The sequence below is a fragment of the Fusarium poae genome, chromosome 2, assembly GCF_019609905.1.
Source record: "Fusarium poae strain DAOMC 252244 chromosome 2, whole genome shotgun sequence".
NCBI lineage: Eukaryota > Fungi > Ascomycota > Sordariomycetes > Hypocreales > Nectriaceae > Fusarium > Fusarium poae.
In genome coordinates this window covers 7,814,887-7,832,923 of record NC_058400.1, presented here as the reverse complement: position 1 = coordinate 7,832,923, position 18,037 = coordinate 7,814,887, and the positions used below count along the sequence as shown (strand labels likewise).

The window sequence follows — 18,037 nt, the reverse complement described above, 5'->3', positions numbered from 1 at the left end:
CTCGACCAACTGCGGTCGTACTCTTTCTCCCTCTCAAAATTGGCCTTGTCTTTGGAAATACTTCATCATGTCGGGCCGCAAGTTAGGCGGCGGCCGTGTCCTTGGGAGCGGCAGGGGCCTTGCTCCCCCGACCCCTCCGGTTACGAATGCGCCTCGAGTTGCAAGTCCGTTAGCAGCTTCAGAAAGCAGCATTTCGATAGCTTCGTCATCAGTATCACCACCCATAAGTGGTATATCACCAGATCTTGCAGGCCAGGACATCGGCAATAGTATCAGCGTCGGTGCTTCAGGGAAGGGGGGGCCGGCAGATGGAGGCGCGCTTGTGTGTCCAATATGTAATGAAGAAATGGTGAGAAAACCAACAGCTGGCTAGTGAAACTGGTATTGACATATCTTTCGAAAGATGACCCTTCTACAACTCAACCGACACATTGACGATACGCACCAAGAGCTACCAGAAGAGGAACAAGATGAAGTAAAGACTTGGTTCGACAAGCAGGTGCTCAAGGCGAAACGATTCCAGCCCCTCTCCCTAATAAACCAGAAGCTACGAGGTTTGGATGTATTTGAGTCGAACGAGTCCGTTGCTGTCGCTCCCCCTATGTCGACTGCTGCTGGAAAGAACCCCCTCGAAGGTCCTATTGATCCCGACGAACTCATCACGCGACACCATTGGCAACGCTCGACTAGCTACGATTCGTGCACCGATCCGACATGTGGAAGAAGTCTAGGGCCATTGAATGGGAGCATTAACTGTCGACATTGTGGACGATTATTCTGCGAGGAACACACCATGTACCAGATGAAGTTGAGTCGAAGCGCAAAACATGAACCAGTCCGTGGTTATTGGGCAAGAGTATGCGAGACATGCTTTAAATCAAGAGAAGGATACAACGACCACCAAGGTGTCTTGACAGATCACACCAATGCGTTTGTGGAAATAAGAAGGAAGAAGGTTGAACGACAGAATTTGGAGATTTCACGGCTCGAGAAACGATTGACAAAGCTCACGAAACTATTAGCGAACCCCCCTGAAAATCTTACGCAATCGAATGGATCTTTACTTGGCCCAGTAACATCACTAGCAGGGCAAAAGAATGCCCGTAAGCTTATCGAGCAATCAGTTGTTACCTGGGAAGAAGATGCGACTGTCTCTAAATGCCCATTTTGCCAACAAGAATTTGGATCTTGGACGTTTAGGAGACACCATTGTCGCATATGTGGACGTGTTGTCTGTGGCGATCCTCAGACGGGATGTTCATCAGAAGTTGGACTAAACGTATCAAGTGATACGAATGGCGCAACAAAATCATTTCCAGGAACTGAGAAACCACCGCCGACAACAAACGGCGGCCAAGTTGGTATAGATATTCGGATGTGTCGCGATTGTAAGCATACTATATTCTCTGCGCGTGACTTTGTAGCGTCATTACAGCACAAACCTGCCGACCAACGGGCATACGAAACACTGCAGCAGTTTGAGCGTGGCATTCAACAACTCTTGCCGTCATTCCATCGTGTACTGCTGAATCTGCAGCCGGAGAAGAAAGAAAGTGGCGAGATTGACCTGAACCAACCTCCACCAACACGCGCTCAGATCCAGGAAGCAGCCAAGATTCGAAAGCGCTTGGTCGACAGTTTTGGAAAATATGGCATCGCTGCGAAACGTCTTCGCGACCTTCCTACAGAGAGCGCCACACAACGGCGGCTACAGGCGGCCATATATACATATGCAAGTGGCTTCCTACATACCAACATGCTCCCTCTCAAGAGCTTACCCCAGATGCTACGCTCACGGTCATCCGCATCATCCTCTACAGCCGTTTCCGCCTCACGGCTTCTCGCTTCACATCATCACTCTGGGTCGAGTTTACGGCATTCGGAGCTTGCGGATACTGAAACGTCGTCGCAAGCTCCTAGTGAGGGGAGCACGGTCGTCAGCCAGCTCGAGACAGAAGAAAAGGAACTACGAGAGCGGTTAGTTGTCTTGGAAGAGCAGCGATTCATGGTTGAATCTATGATCAAAACCGCACAGGGCTCCAGGCGATTTGAGGAGGTCAGCGCTCTGTCTCGAAATGTCGATGAGCTAGATGCTGAGATCAACGACTTGAAAAACAAGGTTGGTGGTGTTGAGGAAAGATGGGAAGGTGTATTTCGAAACGGCGTCACTTAGATTCCTGGATTTTGAATCGGCCAGAGGCGACATGTTTACAACATTGTATATCGCAAGGCATTGCATGGTGTTTGGAGTTTTATCATGGGCGACAAATGGGAATTCTTCGCATAACTGGTCATAATCTGTGTACATCTTTTGAATCACAGGCAAGACACAAACTTGCAGAATGGGCGAGAGTATGATAACAGTTAATAGAACTGATACTTTTTATGTCATGAATTATTATACACCTTTCGTGAAAAACCCCTGCGCCAACTACTTTCCCATATTCTCCCTATCTCTTTATACTTCTGGATCTCTCGCCAGGCAAAGCAAGGTATAACAGTCGTCCAACCTGGTTCTCGTAGACAAAATAGCATCCTGGCAGAGACTAAAACCAAGAATAGTAGTAACAAAAAACGGATAAAGAGTACGCCAGCCGCAGCTGATGAATAAACGCCCATCGATCTAATCCACCACGAGCGGGGGGTGCTTCTCGGGCTCAGTGGGTATCAAAAGCACCTTATATAAACGAAACCAAAATCGTACACGAATTGTAGTCATTAGAGGATGTGAGGACTGCAAAGCGCCCTGCTGCGAGAAAGCGAGAGTAGAAGTAAGTGCCGGTATTAGTGCACTCCTTCCACTCCGCCAAGGAAGCGCCTGACACGATTAATTTCGAGCTCTTCTTGTTCGCTCTCCACAGCCTTGAGTAGACCGTCGATGACAGCGTCGACCTCGTCTTCTTGAACACCAGTGCATAGAGCTACCACACGACGATACTTGACTTCGGTGTCGCGACTTCGTCCTTTGAGGGCTGACACCATCTTTCGGGTTGACTCGCATCGCTTCTTCACAGCACGAACCCGAGCTTCAAGGACTGCCGCGGAGGGGAGGAGACCCTCGCCACCTAACTCTCCATCCGATGTGTCGTCGGCGGCCTCGAGCATAGCTGATAATTCAGTTTCCCATGATGATGAGGGGTTGGGTTGTGAAGCCCGAGACTGCTCTTGCATCAGGCGTACTTGCTCAGCTTCACGGGCGTGTGATAGGTTGGCGACCTTTTGCTTTGCTAATTGCTGCTTCTTCAGCGTAGCAGTTAGGTGCTCGAGGCTTCGTCTGGCCTCGCCAAGTTGTGTTGATGTGGTACGGAGGGTGCTGTGAAGGGTGTCTAGAGACGCTTGCTTAGCCTTCATCTCGGCCTGAAATGTTGAGCCTGTTTCTGATAGAAGATGAGAAATGGCTAGGATGGTTAGCAACGGTTTGATAGAATGGGGATTGTTGGAACTCACAAGCAACGATTTCATCACTGCTTTCTCGACTACGCTGATTCGTGCCTACAGCGCCGTTTTCAACATTTGCTTCTCCATTGGACTTGTTCTCAGCTTTCTCGCTTCCAATACCAAAGTCAAGCGGTCGTAGGCCAACACGGTTTGCGATGTTTGGATCGGCGCCAACCTCCAACAGTTGAGAAATAATGCTCCGGTTACCTATACGGGCGGCGATGTTCAAGGCTGTGTCGCCAACACTGTCTTGGGCATTGACAATCTCGCTCATGAATCGAGCAATGCCCATTTTGGGGCTAGCTGCTTGCGAATTGCTAGGACCATTTCCGTTTGTTTGAGCATTTTGGCTGTTAGGTGCGCTGCCCTGTCTAACCACCCACTCCAGGAGACTTTCGAGATAATAGCGACTTGCCGCATTCCTACCCTTGACTGCACTAGTTACAGCAATGTGGTGAAGAACCGTCCGTCCCTTGTGATCACGAGCCTCTATTGTTCCACCTAGAACCTCTAGAAGATCAGGGAACGAGTTATGGTCTTGAGAATTTGTCACCAAGCAAGCTCGCATAAGCGCCGTTTCCCCTGATGCATTTACACGAGACGGAGAAGCACCAGCAGCGATTAGAGCACGTAGCAAAGGCATGCGAGCAAGAGTTGCGGCCCAGTGGAGCGCAGTGTGGCTCTGTAAGTCGATTGGCATGTCCAACTCCAATGGTGTAAACCCCCGAAGGGTATCATTTTTGGTAGGATCAGTGCCCGTTGTTTCCAGAAATAGCCCCATAAGCACATTACGCTTGGTTTCGACGTCTGGAGACATCTCGTAAGGGAGGGGTGGTAGAGGTCCAGTGCCCTCTTCCATCGGTGATCGATCGTGGATAGCACTCTGGGTGTACATAAACGACTCATTAGGTTCCGTTGGTGACCCAGGGTATGTCGCTGCATACATATCCATATTCTGCCCGTATCCGTTGAAGCTTTCGGCCGGTGTCATCGTCACGCGTTGGCGTTTTCGAGGGGGATCTGGTTCGGCCATCTGAACTGAGTTATTGGCTTGTTGAGTCGAGTACGCTGAATCAACTTGTTGGCCGTAGTCAGAGGCAAAACTTTGCTGCGAGTTGCTAGGGAAATCATCGCCGTTCTGCATTGATGCTTGACGGCTGAAAGAAGCTGTTCTCGAAGCACCATTGCGACTACTCCTGGGACCCGGTGAGTCGAACCGAGCTTTGCTAATAGCTGCAACGGCATGCGACGCAGTCGTAGAAATGTTCTTAAAAAATGTCCCGGATACGCCATTAGCTCTTCCGTCTGCACTCTGGTTGTATAATCGTTTTCTTTGTGCGGCCATTGCTTGCTCTTTTGTTGGTGTATTGAAATCACCTCGCCCGGCGACACCTCCGTCTTGACCCATGTCGTAGGTAAGGAGTGGCCGTAGAAGCTCCTCAACACCGTATTGGCGGCATACTTGCAAACCACGGTCGAACTTTATCCAAGTACCCTGGTATTTGCCATATCCGCCCTGGACTTTCTCGTGTTCGCCCGTTTGGATTTCTTTTTCGAGAATCTTAGTGCGCTTTCCTTTGTCAACTCCCGCGACCTTGAGGATCTGAGTGGCATTAAGCCATGAGTCGTTGCGACGGCGCATCACAGCGATATTGTTGACTTCCATTTCGTACACATCCACGCCGGAATATGATGCCTGTATCAGAATTATTAGCAATCGCATAGCGACGGACTGAATGGGTGGTATTTACCGAATAGATACCGGAATTATCTGGGTCGCCATTGTAACCTCCTCGGAACGAATTACCCATGCCTGATTGCGATTGTTGACTCATATTGAAAGATTGTTGAGATGATTGCGATGCCGACGGCATATCGTATTAAGGGAGAAACAACCCCTGGAGGGGAGTAGTAGTGAAGTCCTCGTTGGGAAGAAGTCTCGAAGAGGTTCGTCAAGGGCGTGATAGCATCACAGCGCTAACAATAAGAAGATAATATCGAAATGGTTTGGCGGATCAGTAGGGGGACGCGACAAGGTTGAATTAATAGGTAAAATGGAGTGGCCTAGTTTGGTATCGTAGGGTGTGAAAGAATCGCAGCATGAGGCTGAAGGTAGTTACCCGGGATCGCCCATGCGCCTCGTGGTCGAGTTTCAGTGGTTTTGTGCGCACAAAAACTGAGTGGTTGCAGAGTGAAGATGGAGATGGAGTAAAGACCCGACGAAACGAGTACTTCTTGGAGATAGTGGGCGGGCCAGGGCGAAGTCGTGCAGGTGAGGTGAGATGCAGACGGACCAGGGTCTCAGGTACCTCGATGGTGCCCCAGAGACGAGCGGGGAGAGCGCTGGGAGCCAATGCTTTTAGCGGAATTGGTGTAATGAGTCGCCTATAGTCCAGTTGGCCCGGTGAAGATGAAGTACCTGAATACTTTGGTACTCAAATTATCACGATTGATTGATGCTTTCGATTAAGGTTGTATGTAGAAGAGATGAATAATATGCTTTAACAGAGATGAAAGCAGGAGGCGATAGGTCTATGCAAGCTAACAGTTAAGAAGGCGCCAATGCCGATTGTTTCTAGAACTACGTATGTAGTTGAGACAGGATAATTGAGATAATTCCAAGTATTGCACTCGTACTCTTCAGTCTACCTCAGCATATGCACGTCAAAGTGACTTATTCGGTTGTGCTCACTTGCAGCAAGTTCCCGCTCCCTCGGCTGTCGTCGAACGTGAAACGGGACGAGACGAGTACCTTTGGCAGAAAAAAAAGATGCGTTCAATTAATCCAGACGTGTCCGTTTCGCGGATCATCGCGCTCCAGACGTGTCTCGCGCGTAGAGCGCGTAAAGGCCGTGAACGCACGAGCCAGGGCCTCAATGTATCATCATGGGGCCCACTCTTTGTAACTTTGGCCTATTCCTGCGACCTCAACATGATAATTACTCGCTCGCTCTTTGTTGTTTTCTAGTGAATGAGGCCATTCGATAGGCCGCAATCGTGCAAGCACATTGACGTGTACCCATAGCCATTGATTCAACGGCCACGCATTAATTGTCAAGCTCACTAATGCAACCACTTCTCAAGGGCCGTCATAATCTGGACCAGACGTGTTTCAGCATAACACAATCAACACCAGATATACTTCATAAAGCCTATTACAAGATTACACACAACTCTACTCAGCAAATCCAATGTGAATTATGGGGTCTATTGTTTAAGCTTTTTGGTTGCAATGGGCAAGGATCTTACTAGGTCACTGCTGATTATTGACCTCGCTCGATCACCATCTTACTCCGAATGCAGATGGCTCCTTGGAAGTATTCAACGCAACTGACTTTACACCTAAAGAAGCCTAATAACTTGTTTTTTGATAAGAGATACCTAGGTATCAAAACTGTATCACTTGTTTACTTTCCCCATCACCTTGTCTTTGGAAATGATGGATGATGAAAGAACCGACCGGGGTTTTACCGCAGTAGCTACCAAAAATTATAGTAGACAATTCGAGCTTCAAGATTCAAGTATTGGCGTCTTCCACCTTCCATTGTAACTCTGCCGCGAGGCCTCGTGCCTCTATTTACTTGTTCTTTTCGTATTACGAGATCCCACAATGCCCCGTCCAAATTCAAATATCCCTAGCTTCCTCCCTCCTCGCCATCTTTATCGAAATATCCTCCGCGAGACGTCATATCTACCCCCAGCGATTCGACCAACCATCACCACACAAATTCGTTCCAAGTTCCGAAAACACCACAAATATGACCCTCTACAAGACAAGCACCGTGCTAAGGGTGCCAATGTCTTGCGCAAGCTGAGAGCGGCCAATAGTGGAAGCCCGCAGTGGATGGAAGAATTATTGATGCATGCTTTTGCAAGGAAGGGATCCCGAAGGCGAAGCCTTATTTCCGACTTTCTAAGGCCTCAACCTCCCAGCAACACAAAAGCTTTGGAGGCGACAATTAAAGGCATCCAAGAAGACAAAAAGCCGGACGATGAGGTGGTCAATAAACCAACCGAAACGACGATCGAGAACGAATATTCTCAAGAGGAACAAAAGACAGAGGAACAAAGAGCGGAAAGCGCAGTCGGCACACCAAGCGACAAAAAGGAAGAAGCGTCCAGGAAGATTCTAGTCAGACGTGGACCGAAGCCCCTCCAGCCTACATTCTATCACAAATGGGATATTATAAAACTCAGAAACCTACAAATATCTCAAAGAGCACGTCAAGATTCGGCGGACATCTCTTGGCCCAGGACTGATATTAGAAGCATTCTACCTGAAATTCCAGAAACTAATATCTGGGGAAAACCAACCCCCGAGAGGGTCTGCCAAGCCAAAACGGCGCACTTCTGGAAACGTTCTATTAGCAAAATAATGCCACCACTCGACAAAAGCGAATGGGAATTTCTTGGTCAACTATCCCAAGGCGCCCAGGAGAACGAGCAGTGGAAAATTCCAAAAAGGAGGACAGCTGCGAATCCTTTACGAGTCGTCAAGTCAGACAAGTCACCAACCCTGGACTGGAACTGGGAGAGTTACGCCACTCAACCCACCAACAAAATCGAGCGCATCAATCCGCTTTCGCAGTTTGCACATGTCGGTCCGGACAAAACGGATCATCCATACCACCACCACTCAGATCGCGATCTTCAGGAACTGACGCCCAGATGGTTCCGCCGTGCTTATCAGAGAATCTGGCAACTTAGCCCTAAGATAGAAACGAGGCCAGGTATGGGAAAGAAAGGCTTTACTTGGGGTAGTTTCAATACTGCTATTACTGCTCCCTCAAGAAGACAACTCGAAGTGTTCAAGGATGTTCCGCCAAAGCCAGGTCCCAAGAATAAGGAAAAGAAAAAATGAGCAGCCCAAGAGACCAGTCCATCCCAAGGTCAAGTCTTGAGAATCTGTGGCGAGCTGAAATGATAGCGTTCAAATATCGGTGGTCCATCCATGATTGGGAGGATCAAAGTTTCTGTTATTTGGTTATTAATCCGTCAAGTTGGCCAACTTGTTCAAGCCCTCATTGTCCACCCGCATACCAACCCAATCGCTCATAGGGTAGGCGCCGATGCTCTCATAGAACTTGATGCTAGGTTCGTTCCACTTGAGGACCACCCAGTCGAGCCGAACGCCATCCATGGCAATGACCTGCTTGGCCAACGTACTCAGCAACTTCTTGCCGTATCCCTTGCCGCGCTCCGATTCTCGGACGTACAGATCCTCGAGATAGATGCCTGCGCGCGAGCGCCACGTGCTGTAGTTATAAAAGTATAATGCCATACCGACGGCTTCACCTTCGGGGGAAATTAGGAGGAGGCATCTGGCGGGCTTCGTTGGTGAGATGGGCTCGGTGGCGGGGACGACAGAGGCGTCGGCGTTGGGGGAGTCGGATGGCGCGAAGGCAATTGTGGCCTGTAGGGTTTCAACGGTAGCCTTGTTGGCATCTGGCTCCTTCTCGTAATCGGCGAGCTCCTGGATGAGCTGAAGAATTATGGGAGCGTCTATGACAGAGTTGGTATTAGCATCATGACGAGTCTTGAGGTGCACTGTTGAACTTACCCTCGAGGCGGGCATGTCGAATTGTCGCCATTGTATATGTATATCAGATATGATTCTAGACGGTCTTGAGATACCCTTGAGAGAAGAATAGACTTATATGAACAACAAAGTTCCCAAAGAGAGTCGCAGGACACAATTTATCTTATACCGTCACTGAACCTTTGGTGGGGTAGATCATAGATGGGGAAATATTTAGTGAAGGGCGCGCCCAGAGGAGGGGCAATTGCGAAATAGGCATAGCGAAGTATTCGCCTCCACTGACAAGATGTAAGTCCATCGATACTCTCAATTTGCTTCAATTCTTCTCACCAACTTGTAAGTTGTTATTTTTGATCTCAAATGAGGGAATACGCCGAGACTTCAGCTACACAAACAGGTACACAAAACGTGGCTGGCAAGTACCCGTGTCGTACTGGCTGAGGGTAATGAGAATAAGCATCAAAGATCAAATCATCGGCCCTTTTGGTTTTTGTTTCAAGCACGATGGATCCAATAAGAACGGTAGATCATATAACAAATGTTGTTGGTATTTCGTTACTCATTAAAATTAAGCCAAAACAACTAGGTATCCAACTCTGGGTATAAGCCACATCACACGCTCAACTTTTATTTACAACATATATCGGTAGGTAGGCGCATTGTCGCCCAACTCAGCCTTCTCGTCATCGGTGAGCTCCCTCTCTGGGGGATTCGCGGCCCTCTTTCTGTTCTCGTACAGACAAACCGCGCCGTATGTGATACAGGCGATAATGGAGAGAATCGTAAAGGCAATGCAAATGGAATAGCCCGGGATGAACTTGGGAGCATCCTTTGCCAAGAAAGAGTACACAGCGATGATACCACCAATGTTTCCGAAACCAACCTGCCATGCGCTGCCAATACTTCTTCTCCTGTGACCTCCAAGGTTCATGTTGAACCAACACACAACGATGGGCATGGCGGTGTAAGCACCCATAGTGACGAGGAACAGAGCGCCATACTGAACCTTGTGGTTATCGTGGACAGAAAGAAGAGTGGCGAATCCAGCGATGGCGACGAGAATGGCAAAGATGGCGAAGCACGCTCTGTGGCGCAACTTATCTGAAGCAAAAGCCACGCAGAGCGAGAATGCGAAAGCAGCAGCCCATGGTGGAACACTGTAAAGCTGTGTTTGGATAGGGCTGTATCCGTAGGTCTTGATAATACCAGGTGCGAAGTAGGCATATCCGTAAGCAGGCACAATAAGACCAAAGTACATAAAACCGCCAATGATGATCTTGTAGTCTTTGAGCACGTTGAGGGCATCAGAGAAGGTCGTCTTACGCTCGGCACCGGCGTGACCCTGATCGGCGCGCAGTCTAGCGATGACATAATCCTTCTCTTCGGGAGTGAGCCATTTGGCTTGCTCAGGGAAGTTGGGCAGCAGAAAGTAGAAGAAGAAGCTCACGAGGACAGTGAGACCGCCCTCAAGGATGAAGATCCAGCGCCAACCGGCATAGCCGCGAACACCGCTCATCTTTCCAATAGCTGCAGCAAGAAGACCACCGAACGCGCCAGCAAGAGTCGTACTGTTAAAAAAGAAGGAGTATCTCCTCTGAGCCTCCTGCCGCCGATAAAACATTCCGATAAGGTAGAAGGCTAAGTTTTGAGTGTAAGCGGAATGCGCTGTGTTCGCAAGACTTTCATGACAACTTACCACCAGGAAACATGCCCGTCTCAAAAAGACCCAAGAAGAAACGAGTGGCGATCAAGCCACTGTAGTTCTGGACAAAGCCTTGAAGAAGGGTGGTGAGGCCAAAAAGAAACATGTTCAGACTCAGCCAGACATGGGGCTTGAAGCGCTTCAGAAGAATGTTTGAAGGGATCTCGAAGAGGATGTACGGGACGAAGAAAACGACGAGGGCGGTGTTGTATTCTGTCTTTTCGAGACCAAGCTCTTCAGAGAGGCCAAAGACATCGGCGTTGGCGATATTGACACGGTCTATATGTTACGCGATCAGTCAGTTGCGACATGGTTAAGAAGAATGAGATGAACGTACCCAGGAAGGCAAGCAAGTACATGATACACAGGAAAGGAATGACATGGAAATCAATCTTGGCCATGAGCTTGCTATCCGTTGTAGAGGACGGACAAACAAGCTGGACGTTGTCTGTCACAACACCATCGCCAATGGTATTAATGCGCTCGGCATCATAAGACACAGGAGACTCGTTACCGCTCTCCTTCTCCCTGGAGTTGAGAGCCATTGTTCACAGCTACTGGGCCTTTTTGATAAAATTGACTCTTGTGTAAGTAGCGAAAGGCCTTGAAGGGGTAGAATGATGAAGAAGAAAGTCTACACTGCAGATCACAAAAGTTTCAAAGGGAAAGAGGACGGCGGGAAGACGAATTATAAAGAGACATGGGCATGGCTTGAATGTCTCGGGGCAAGTCCGTATTCTCCGTCGATCCTGCCTTTAGAGTGCGACCTGCAGCCAGTCAAGGTAAACTCAATGTCAATCACTTCAATGGCTCACCCGAGCCGAGGTCGGGGAGCGTTTGGGGAATCATAAAACAAGGGGATGATCCTGCGATACAAGGCCGGATCCACCGAACCCCATTAGAATGAGTTAGGGTTGAATTAGATCCCCCACAGAGGAGATCCCGTGGAGACTCCGCTACCTTTTTACGGCCGAGTTACGGAGAAGGTTTTAGTAGAGTTATCACCGATGTCGCTTTGACAATGAGCTTTACTAACAGCAGATATCATCTATCGTAACACAGGTATTCATAGAAGAACTGACATTTTTTTCAGAGAGTATTGGTGTTGAAAAAGATCAACGCCGTTAGTCCGACAAAACCTGGTCTTTGCTTGGTAGCTTGGTACGCCACAGCCGAATGGGTTGCGCGCCTTGGTCTTTATGGTAGTGGTGGCGGCTCTGCAGTCTGACCTCTAGTTGGAGAAGCAGCCAGGGGATCCAGTAGCATCTGGTTCAATGACGTTGTATAAACTATTTCTGGAAAGTTACAGTAATTGTTGAGATATTTATTAAAGATACTGTAAGCGATCTTCGTATTTCGGCTCGTGCGACTCCTCCAGGCTTGACTTACAGCAATCATACAAAAAGCAAATTGAAAAAGAACTGCTTTATTCAGTAAGTGACCGTCAAGCCACAAAATGTAACATCATCTGTGATGAATGTGCACCCATGGTCAAAAAGGAAGCTCGATATGTTCCCCTCACAGAACTTAACCCCACGGGGTAACAAACAGGTCAGCTTCGGGAATTGGCCCCGGATGACTTGGCAACGAATGACAGGTATTTTCATGACTACTTCATCTCATGCTAAGCTGAGAATTGCTTGGTTTGTTTCTGATCTTGAATAATTGCTTCTTATTTGGGGTTGTGGCGGAGACATTCCGCTCTCTTACTCCGCATCAAGTGTGCCTGGAAAGATGGACAATACATAGTAGTTTGAAAGGGTGAACCATTGAGTAGAGCGGAACTGAACTGCCAAAAAACCTATTGGTGTATCATAAATACTACGAGTGCTTTGCCACACAACCATGATTCTGTGTAATAGACTTGTACCAGTGAACGGATGTATGGCTGGTGGCTATAATGCCGGATAGCCCGGGTTTACAATGTCTGTAGACAACGAACCAATACCATCAGTAGATCATTATGACTCTGAGAGATTGAAGTCATGCTGAATTAGGTTGGCCTATGAATATAGTAGCTAACCCATGCGTTAGTAGTCACCGGAGTTGAGGTTACCCCACAGCTTACCTCCGGAGTTGAAACTACGTCAGTCTCGATAATGAGTCTCAACTCCGACAGGCAACAGGGTAGGACCGTTATCAAGTAAAACAAAAAAAAACATATAAATCGGGCTCAACAAAGATACGAGATTGAAACTCGATTAAAAAAAAAACCAAGAGCTTTTGTCTGAATTCTTTAACAAATTATAGCCAAGATAATGGCGTCAGGACACAATCAATATTGCCTGGGCTATGCCCAAGTAAAACACCATGAGTGGCGATCTGCAGAGAACAGCAGCAACCATCTCCTTCCCAAGCTGCAAGTAATTGTCAAAGATAATCCCAAGCTGAAGCTTTTGGATGTCGGTGCGGGGTCTGGTACCATTTCAGCATCCTTGGCGCGATACATGCCCGAGGGAGAAGTTACAGCTACCGACATATCAGATGAGATCCTCGCTCGAGCAAAGGACTACGCCAACTCTCAGGGCGTCACTAACATTAAATTCCAAAACGCCAATGTTTTTGAGCTACCCTTCCCTGATTCTACTTTCGACGTCACCCACGCTCATCAGGTTCTGTGTCATTTGGATGCACCTGTCGATGCGATAAAGGAGATGATGAGGGTGACCAAGCCCGGAGGTACAGTCTCCCTCCGCGAAAGCGATATGTACATGTGGTGCATATGGCCCGAAATCCCAGCCCTTCTCAAGTTTCATCAGCTCCAGATCAAGAACATTGAAGGAAAGGGGGGGCAAGGAAAAGGGGGTCGTCAACTTCTTTCATGGGCCTTGGAAGCCGGAGCCTCTCGTCAAGACATCACTTTGAGTTTTGGAACGTGGTGTTATAGTACACCTGAGGATAAGAAGGCATGGGGTGAGTATCAACTAATCTTTTGGTCGAGTAAGTGATTTAACTAACAGTTTGTAGGATCAGCAATGAAAGACCGCTCTCTGACTGGCTTTGCTCGGGAAAAGGCTATTGAGATGGGTAATGCCACTGGTGATGAACTGGATGAGATGGCCAAGGCTTGGGAGCAGTGGCTTGAGACGGAGGATTCTTCACTAGGTATAATGAATGGTGAAGCATTGATCACGAAGAGATAGACAGCGGAACAAGAATCATATCATTGTAGGATCACCAGTCCTTAAACTGAGCATTTCTAATATCTGTCTCCTTCTGCCATCTCAAGGATCTGATCAAGTCACCCTCACGCAGCTGCCAACTCCCTTCATTCCGATTGACTTAGCGATCTTGCAGATAGGAGCTCATGCTCCTAGTATTGCTGTTACACCAGTGCAAAGAATCATTGGGCCATACTTGGTCGCATAGCCAAGACTATCGCCGCTTGCCAACGAGTTCCCAGCCGAGAAAAGTGCACCGCTCAAAGGTCCTGCAACGACAAATCCCAGTCCACGACCACCGAGTAACATACCGAACACCAAAGAGGTATCGATGAGTTCGTTATCCCCCTTAACTTCCTGCAAAGCCCCTGACCATGTAGCGCTGAATCCTCCAGCGAAGAAGCCATAGAGAACCACAAACACCACCATGGTGCTAATGTGACGATTGAGCCCCCATAATAGAAACACTGGGAGCGCGCTTCCTAATGAAGAGACAAGAATGACTTTGGACGAAGAGACCTTGTCACCAAGCATGCCGTGAATAAGAGATCCAGGCACAGAAGCAAGTGAAAAGAGGGCCAGCAGGATTGGTCCAGTGACCGACGAGAGACCAATTGTGCTGGCGTAGCTTGCTAGATATGTGCTTGGCATCAGATATCCAAGTGATTGAACAATAATACCAAACTGCAGCATCCAGAATGATGCGAGCCCCATGAAAGCAAAGCTGATGGGACGTGGTCGCAAGTCACGGGTGACCTCAACTCGGGGCTTCAGGAAGAAGAGCGTAGGTGAGGTCATGGCAGCCGATGCAACTGTCCAAGAGAGAAGAGTCGCTTTGAGCCCGAATCTTTGAAGTAAGGCGTTGAATAGAAATGGCATGACGGCCCCTATAGTTGACTTGCCAGCCCAGAGAACTCCGAATGCGAATCCTTTACGCTCGACGAACCATTCATCCATATAGAGCGAAATAGGGCTGAAAAGCAAACTACAACCAATAGCATACAAAACACCCTGTGTCGCGATGAGTCCAGCAACATTACTGACGAATGCCGAAGAGGTCAAGCTTATGACGGTGATGGCGAGACCGAGTGGTCCGCACCACTTCCGAAGTCGAGGGAAACGATTAAGGGCGATGAAAGCCAGAGGCATCATCAGATACATTGTTCCTGTTTGCGATGCACCGATTGAAGCGATAGCACTAGGAGAGGCTTTGAGGTTTGTGTGGGCAGAGTAGTATTCTTGAAAGATCCCGAAAGATACAGAGTATCCTGACTGAGTTAGATTACGACTGTATGGATGAGATGTTGAGAATACTTACCCCAGATAGGTGCTTGGGCCATTGTGCAGCAAGCAAGAGCTGTATACGCTCCGCGACCTCGATCGGTTGGTGGTAGAGTATCGATTGAAGCCATCTCTGAGTGTTCTTCCTCGTTACCTTCAGGGCGATTGCTCGTGAGTTCAAGAGAAGTAGTCGTCGCCATATTGTTTGATGCCAATTGCAACAGAACAGGCTTGTGTCCGAATCCCAATCTATGGATTTATAGCCCAATATGAGTCAATTAATTATGTTGTACCTCGGTGAAGTAACTTATTACCGCTTTGGGATACTTAAATGTGTTTAAAGCGAGGAGATGAAGTCATGTTATGTCGTGACTATTCCCGGTCTAGCCAATTGGACTTTCAATCGTTCCGATATCGCAATCAGCATGCGATACGTAAAATGAGGACGCTTTACCAATGACAATAAAAAAGGAAGATTCGAGACAAAAGAGCTCTACGTGTGAGTGTATCTGTATGAGACCTTTGGAACATACATGTTCAGAGAAGTTCAGCTCTGGGGTAAGTAGCAAGAGACTCAAGACCAAAATAAGGTGTAAAAGATAAATAACCTAAGGATAGGCCTAGATGGCATAAAACAACTAAATCGCCTTCTAATTTAGGCAGGGAAGGTCAAGTTGTCTACAACTTCGAGGCTTTCTCAACTCAACACATTCAATTGTTGTTATTACGCTTTCTAAAAACCATCGCTGGAACCACTTCAAAACCCGCCATTGGGGTGGATGAGTACCTTTGTATATCCGTCAATCCGTTTGTCAAACTTCTCATAAGCGACTTCAGCTTCATCAATGTTGATCTCATGCGAAACGACGAAGCTAGGCTTAGCCCGTCCAGAGATGATGAGATCTCGAAGGTAGCGGTTATAAGACTTGACATTGCACTGACCCGTACCGATGGTGAGTCCCTGAGACCATGTTAGCCTGTAAATTAGGGTGTACTGATGAATGTACCTTCTCAAAGAGTTTGCCAAAGCTAAGACTGATCATACCCTTGGCAGAGGCCTCGTCTGAAGCACCGGGATCGCTAGGGACGTAGAGACCAGGAATTCCAAGACCACCACAAGGTCTGGTAACACGGATCATATTCTCGAGAACGATGTTGGGCTGTTCAGTATTGCCACTGTTTCCAATAGCTTGATAACCGACAGCATCGACAGATCGATCAACTTCATCTCCGCCATTGGCTTTCATGATGAGATCCACGGCATCACCCTTGGAGAAGTCGATAGGCGTGCAACCAATCTTTTCAGCCGCCTGAAGACGCTCGGGAACACGGTCCACGACGAACACTCGCGAGGCGCCACGCAGGACGGCTGAGTATGCTGCCATGAGACCTACCGGGCCAGCACCGAAGACAGCGACGCTCTCGCCAGATCGGAAACCCGAAATTTCAACACCATGCCAGCCGGTAGGGAAGATATCTTTACGATATGAGTAACTGTAAAGAACAGCATGGGAATCCAGAACTCACCAGCAAGAAGAATGAAATCAGACTCATGCTCTTTCCCAGCAGGGAGTTTAAGAGCATTAAAATCAGCGTACGGAACTCTAATGTACTGAGCCTGACCACCTCTGTAAGGGCCCATGGCAACGTAGCCATAGGCACCTCCAGCAAATCCAGGGTTTACGCCAGTGCAGAAAGCAGTCTTGCCCTCTTCGCAATTGCGGCAGCGGCCGTCAGCGACGTTAAAGGGCATAACGACGCGGTCCCCTTTCTTAAGGAGAGTTATTCCCTCGCCGAGCTGTTCTACTATTCCCATATTCTCATGGCCTGGCAAGTTTAGTTAGTGAGGAGAAGATGCGAGGATCTGATAATTATACCAAAGGTAATACCGGGTTCTGCTTTCGTTCTACCTTCGTACATGCTACTTGCTGTAAGTTATCGTTTGTTGCATGTCGCATTCTCACTCACTGTAGATCGGAGCCACAGATAGCAGCCTGTGAGTTGGGTTAGCAATTGTAAAAGACATCTGAAAGAGTTCAATCTTACCGTCGTGACCTTGACAATGACGTCGTCGGGATGTTGCAGCTTGGGCAGTTCGACGTCTTCTACTGAGACCTTGAAAGGGCCCTGGTAGTTGACAGCCTTCATAGTCTGTGGAGCCATATTGTATGTAGTTTTAGTATATATGTAATGCTATACCACGAATGTGAAGTCGAAAGAGTAGCAGAGACATGAGTATTTATGTTCACTGTATCATACTACCCCGCGCTTCCAAGCATCGCAGCCACGCCCTCGGATCGGATGTTGCTCGGGATTGGGATCCTGTACGTCAACGTCCCTCTTCTGTTGCCTCTTCGAGATGCGGCGATGGTAAGTTGATGCGGGGAAAGGACTTGCCATTCTTTTCGATCTGACTCTACATGCTCTTTGTTTGATGACTAAAGGATGGCAATATTCGTCCCAAGAATATTCTACACATATTTCCTGTTCTTTTCGAGGTAGGGAAGGTCGCTTGTAGAGACAAACACGATATAATTGTGAGTAAGTCGCCATATGTTAGAGTAGAGTTGTGATCCGGGGTATCAAGTGGCGGAAACAGCCCGATTGAGTGACCAATGCCAAGTCCCGACCCATGTCTAAGTGAAGAGCATTTCTTTGGAGGATATTAGAAATATTTAGGGGTTCTGGCGCTATAGATAAGATCTTCGAGATATAAGAGAGATTTACAAGTCAACCTGGCCGTGAGACTGATGAGTGCCAAAGTCGTATTGCTTTGCGACGGTGGTATAGACTGAAAACACATAAGTGAACATTGTCGGATGTGACATCCCAAAGAATCATGTACAATATTCCCATCAATTTATTTTTCGATGCAATCTTGTCCTGTCTGTACCGAGGTATGTGAAACCGGATAAA

General features: G+C 48.0%; 7 protein-coding genes across 7 annotated transcripts; 3 read left to right on the top strand and 4 right to left on the bottom strand.

Annotated features, from left to right (window-relative positions):
* Positions 1-403: 403 nt before the first annotated feature.
* Positions 404-2,173, top strand: FPOAC1_006675 (uncharacterized protein; the record flags this gene model as incomplete). Its single annotated transcript, XM_044851150.1, has 1 exon — positions 404-2,173. One exon carries the CDS (start codon positions 404-406, stop codon positions 2,171-2,173), a length of 1,770 nt encoding a protein of 589 aa, XP_044709862.1.
* Positions 2,174-2,784: 611 nt separating this feature from the next.
* Positions 2,785-5,273, bottom strand: FPOAC1_006674 (uncharacterized protein; the record flags this gene model as incomplete). Its single annotated transcript, XM_044851149.1, has 3 exons — positions 2,785-3,398; positions 3,448-5,134; positions 5,190-5,273. The coding sequence occupies 3 exons, from the start codon at positions 5,271-5,273 to the stop codon at positions 2,785-2,787; spliced, it is 2,385 nt and encodes a 794-aa protein (XP_044709861.1).
* Positions 5,274-7,048: 1,775 nt separating this feature from the next.
* Positions 7,049-8,299, top strand: FPOAC1_006673 (uncharacterized protein; the record flags this gene model as incomplete). Its single annotated transcript, XM_044851148.1, has 1 exon — positions 7,049-8,299. One exon carries the CDS (start codon positions 7,049-7,051, stop codon positions 8,297-8,299), a length of 1,251 nt encoding a protein of 416 aa, XP_044709860.1.
* A 126-nt stretch (positions 8,300-8,425) lies between these two features.
* FPOAC1_006672 (uncharacterized protein) lies at positions 8,426-9,029 on the bottom strand (the record flags this gene model as incomplete). Its single annotated transcript, XM_044851147.1, has 2 exons — positions 8,426-8,940; positions 8,999-9,029. The coding sequence occupies 2 exons, from the start codon at positions 9,027-9,029 to the stop codon at positions 8,426-8,428; spliced, it is 546 nt and encodes a 181-aa protein (XP_044709859.1).
* Positions 9,030-9,608: 579 nt separating this feature from the next.
* On the bottom strand, positions 9,609-11,224 carry FPOAC1_006671 (uncharacterized protein; the record flags this gene model as incomplete). Its single annotated transcript, XM_044851146.1, has 3 exons — positions 9,609-10,615; positions 10,674-10,958; positions 11,017-11,224. 3 exons carry the CDS (start codon positions 11,222-11,224, stop codon positions 9,609-9,611), a joined length of 1,500 nt encoding a protein of 499 aa, XP_044709858.1.
* A 1,713-nt stretch (positions 11,225-12,937) lies between these two features.
* Positions 12,938-13,822, top strand: FPOAC1_006670 (uncharacterized protein; the record flags this gene model as incomplete). Its single annotated transcript, XM_044851145.1, has 2 exons — positions 12,938-13,592; positions 13,647-13,822. The coding sequence occupies 2 exons, from the start codon at positions 12,938-12,940 to the stop codon at positions 13,820-13,822; spliced, it is 831 nt and encodes a 276-aa protein (XP_044709857.1).
* A 162-nt stretch (positions 13,823-13,984) lies between these two features.
* FPOAC1_006669 (uncharacterized protein) lies at positions 13,985-17,284 on the bottom strand (the record flags this gene model as incomplete). Its single annotated transcript, XM_044851144.1, has 9 exons — positions 13,985-15,108; positions 15,159-15,370; positions 15,436-15,447; positions 15,940-16,082; positions 16,129-16,598; positions 16,649-16,948; positions 16,999-17,042; positions 17,090-17,115; positions 17,168-17,284. 9 exons carry the CDS (start codon positions 17,282-17,284, stop codon positions 13,985-13,987), a joined length of 2,448 nt encoding a protein of 815 aa, XP_044709856.1.
* Positions 17,285-18,037: the final 753 nt, after the last annotated feature.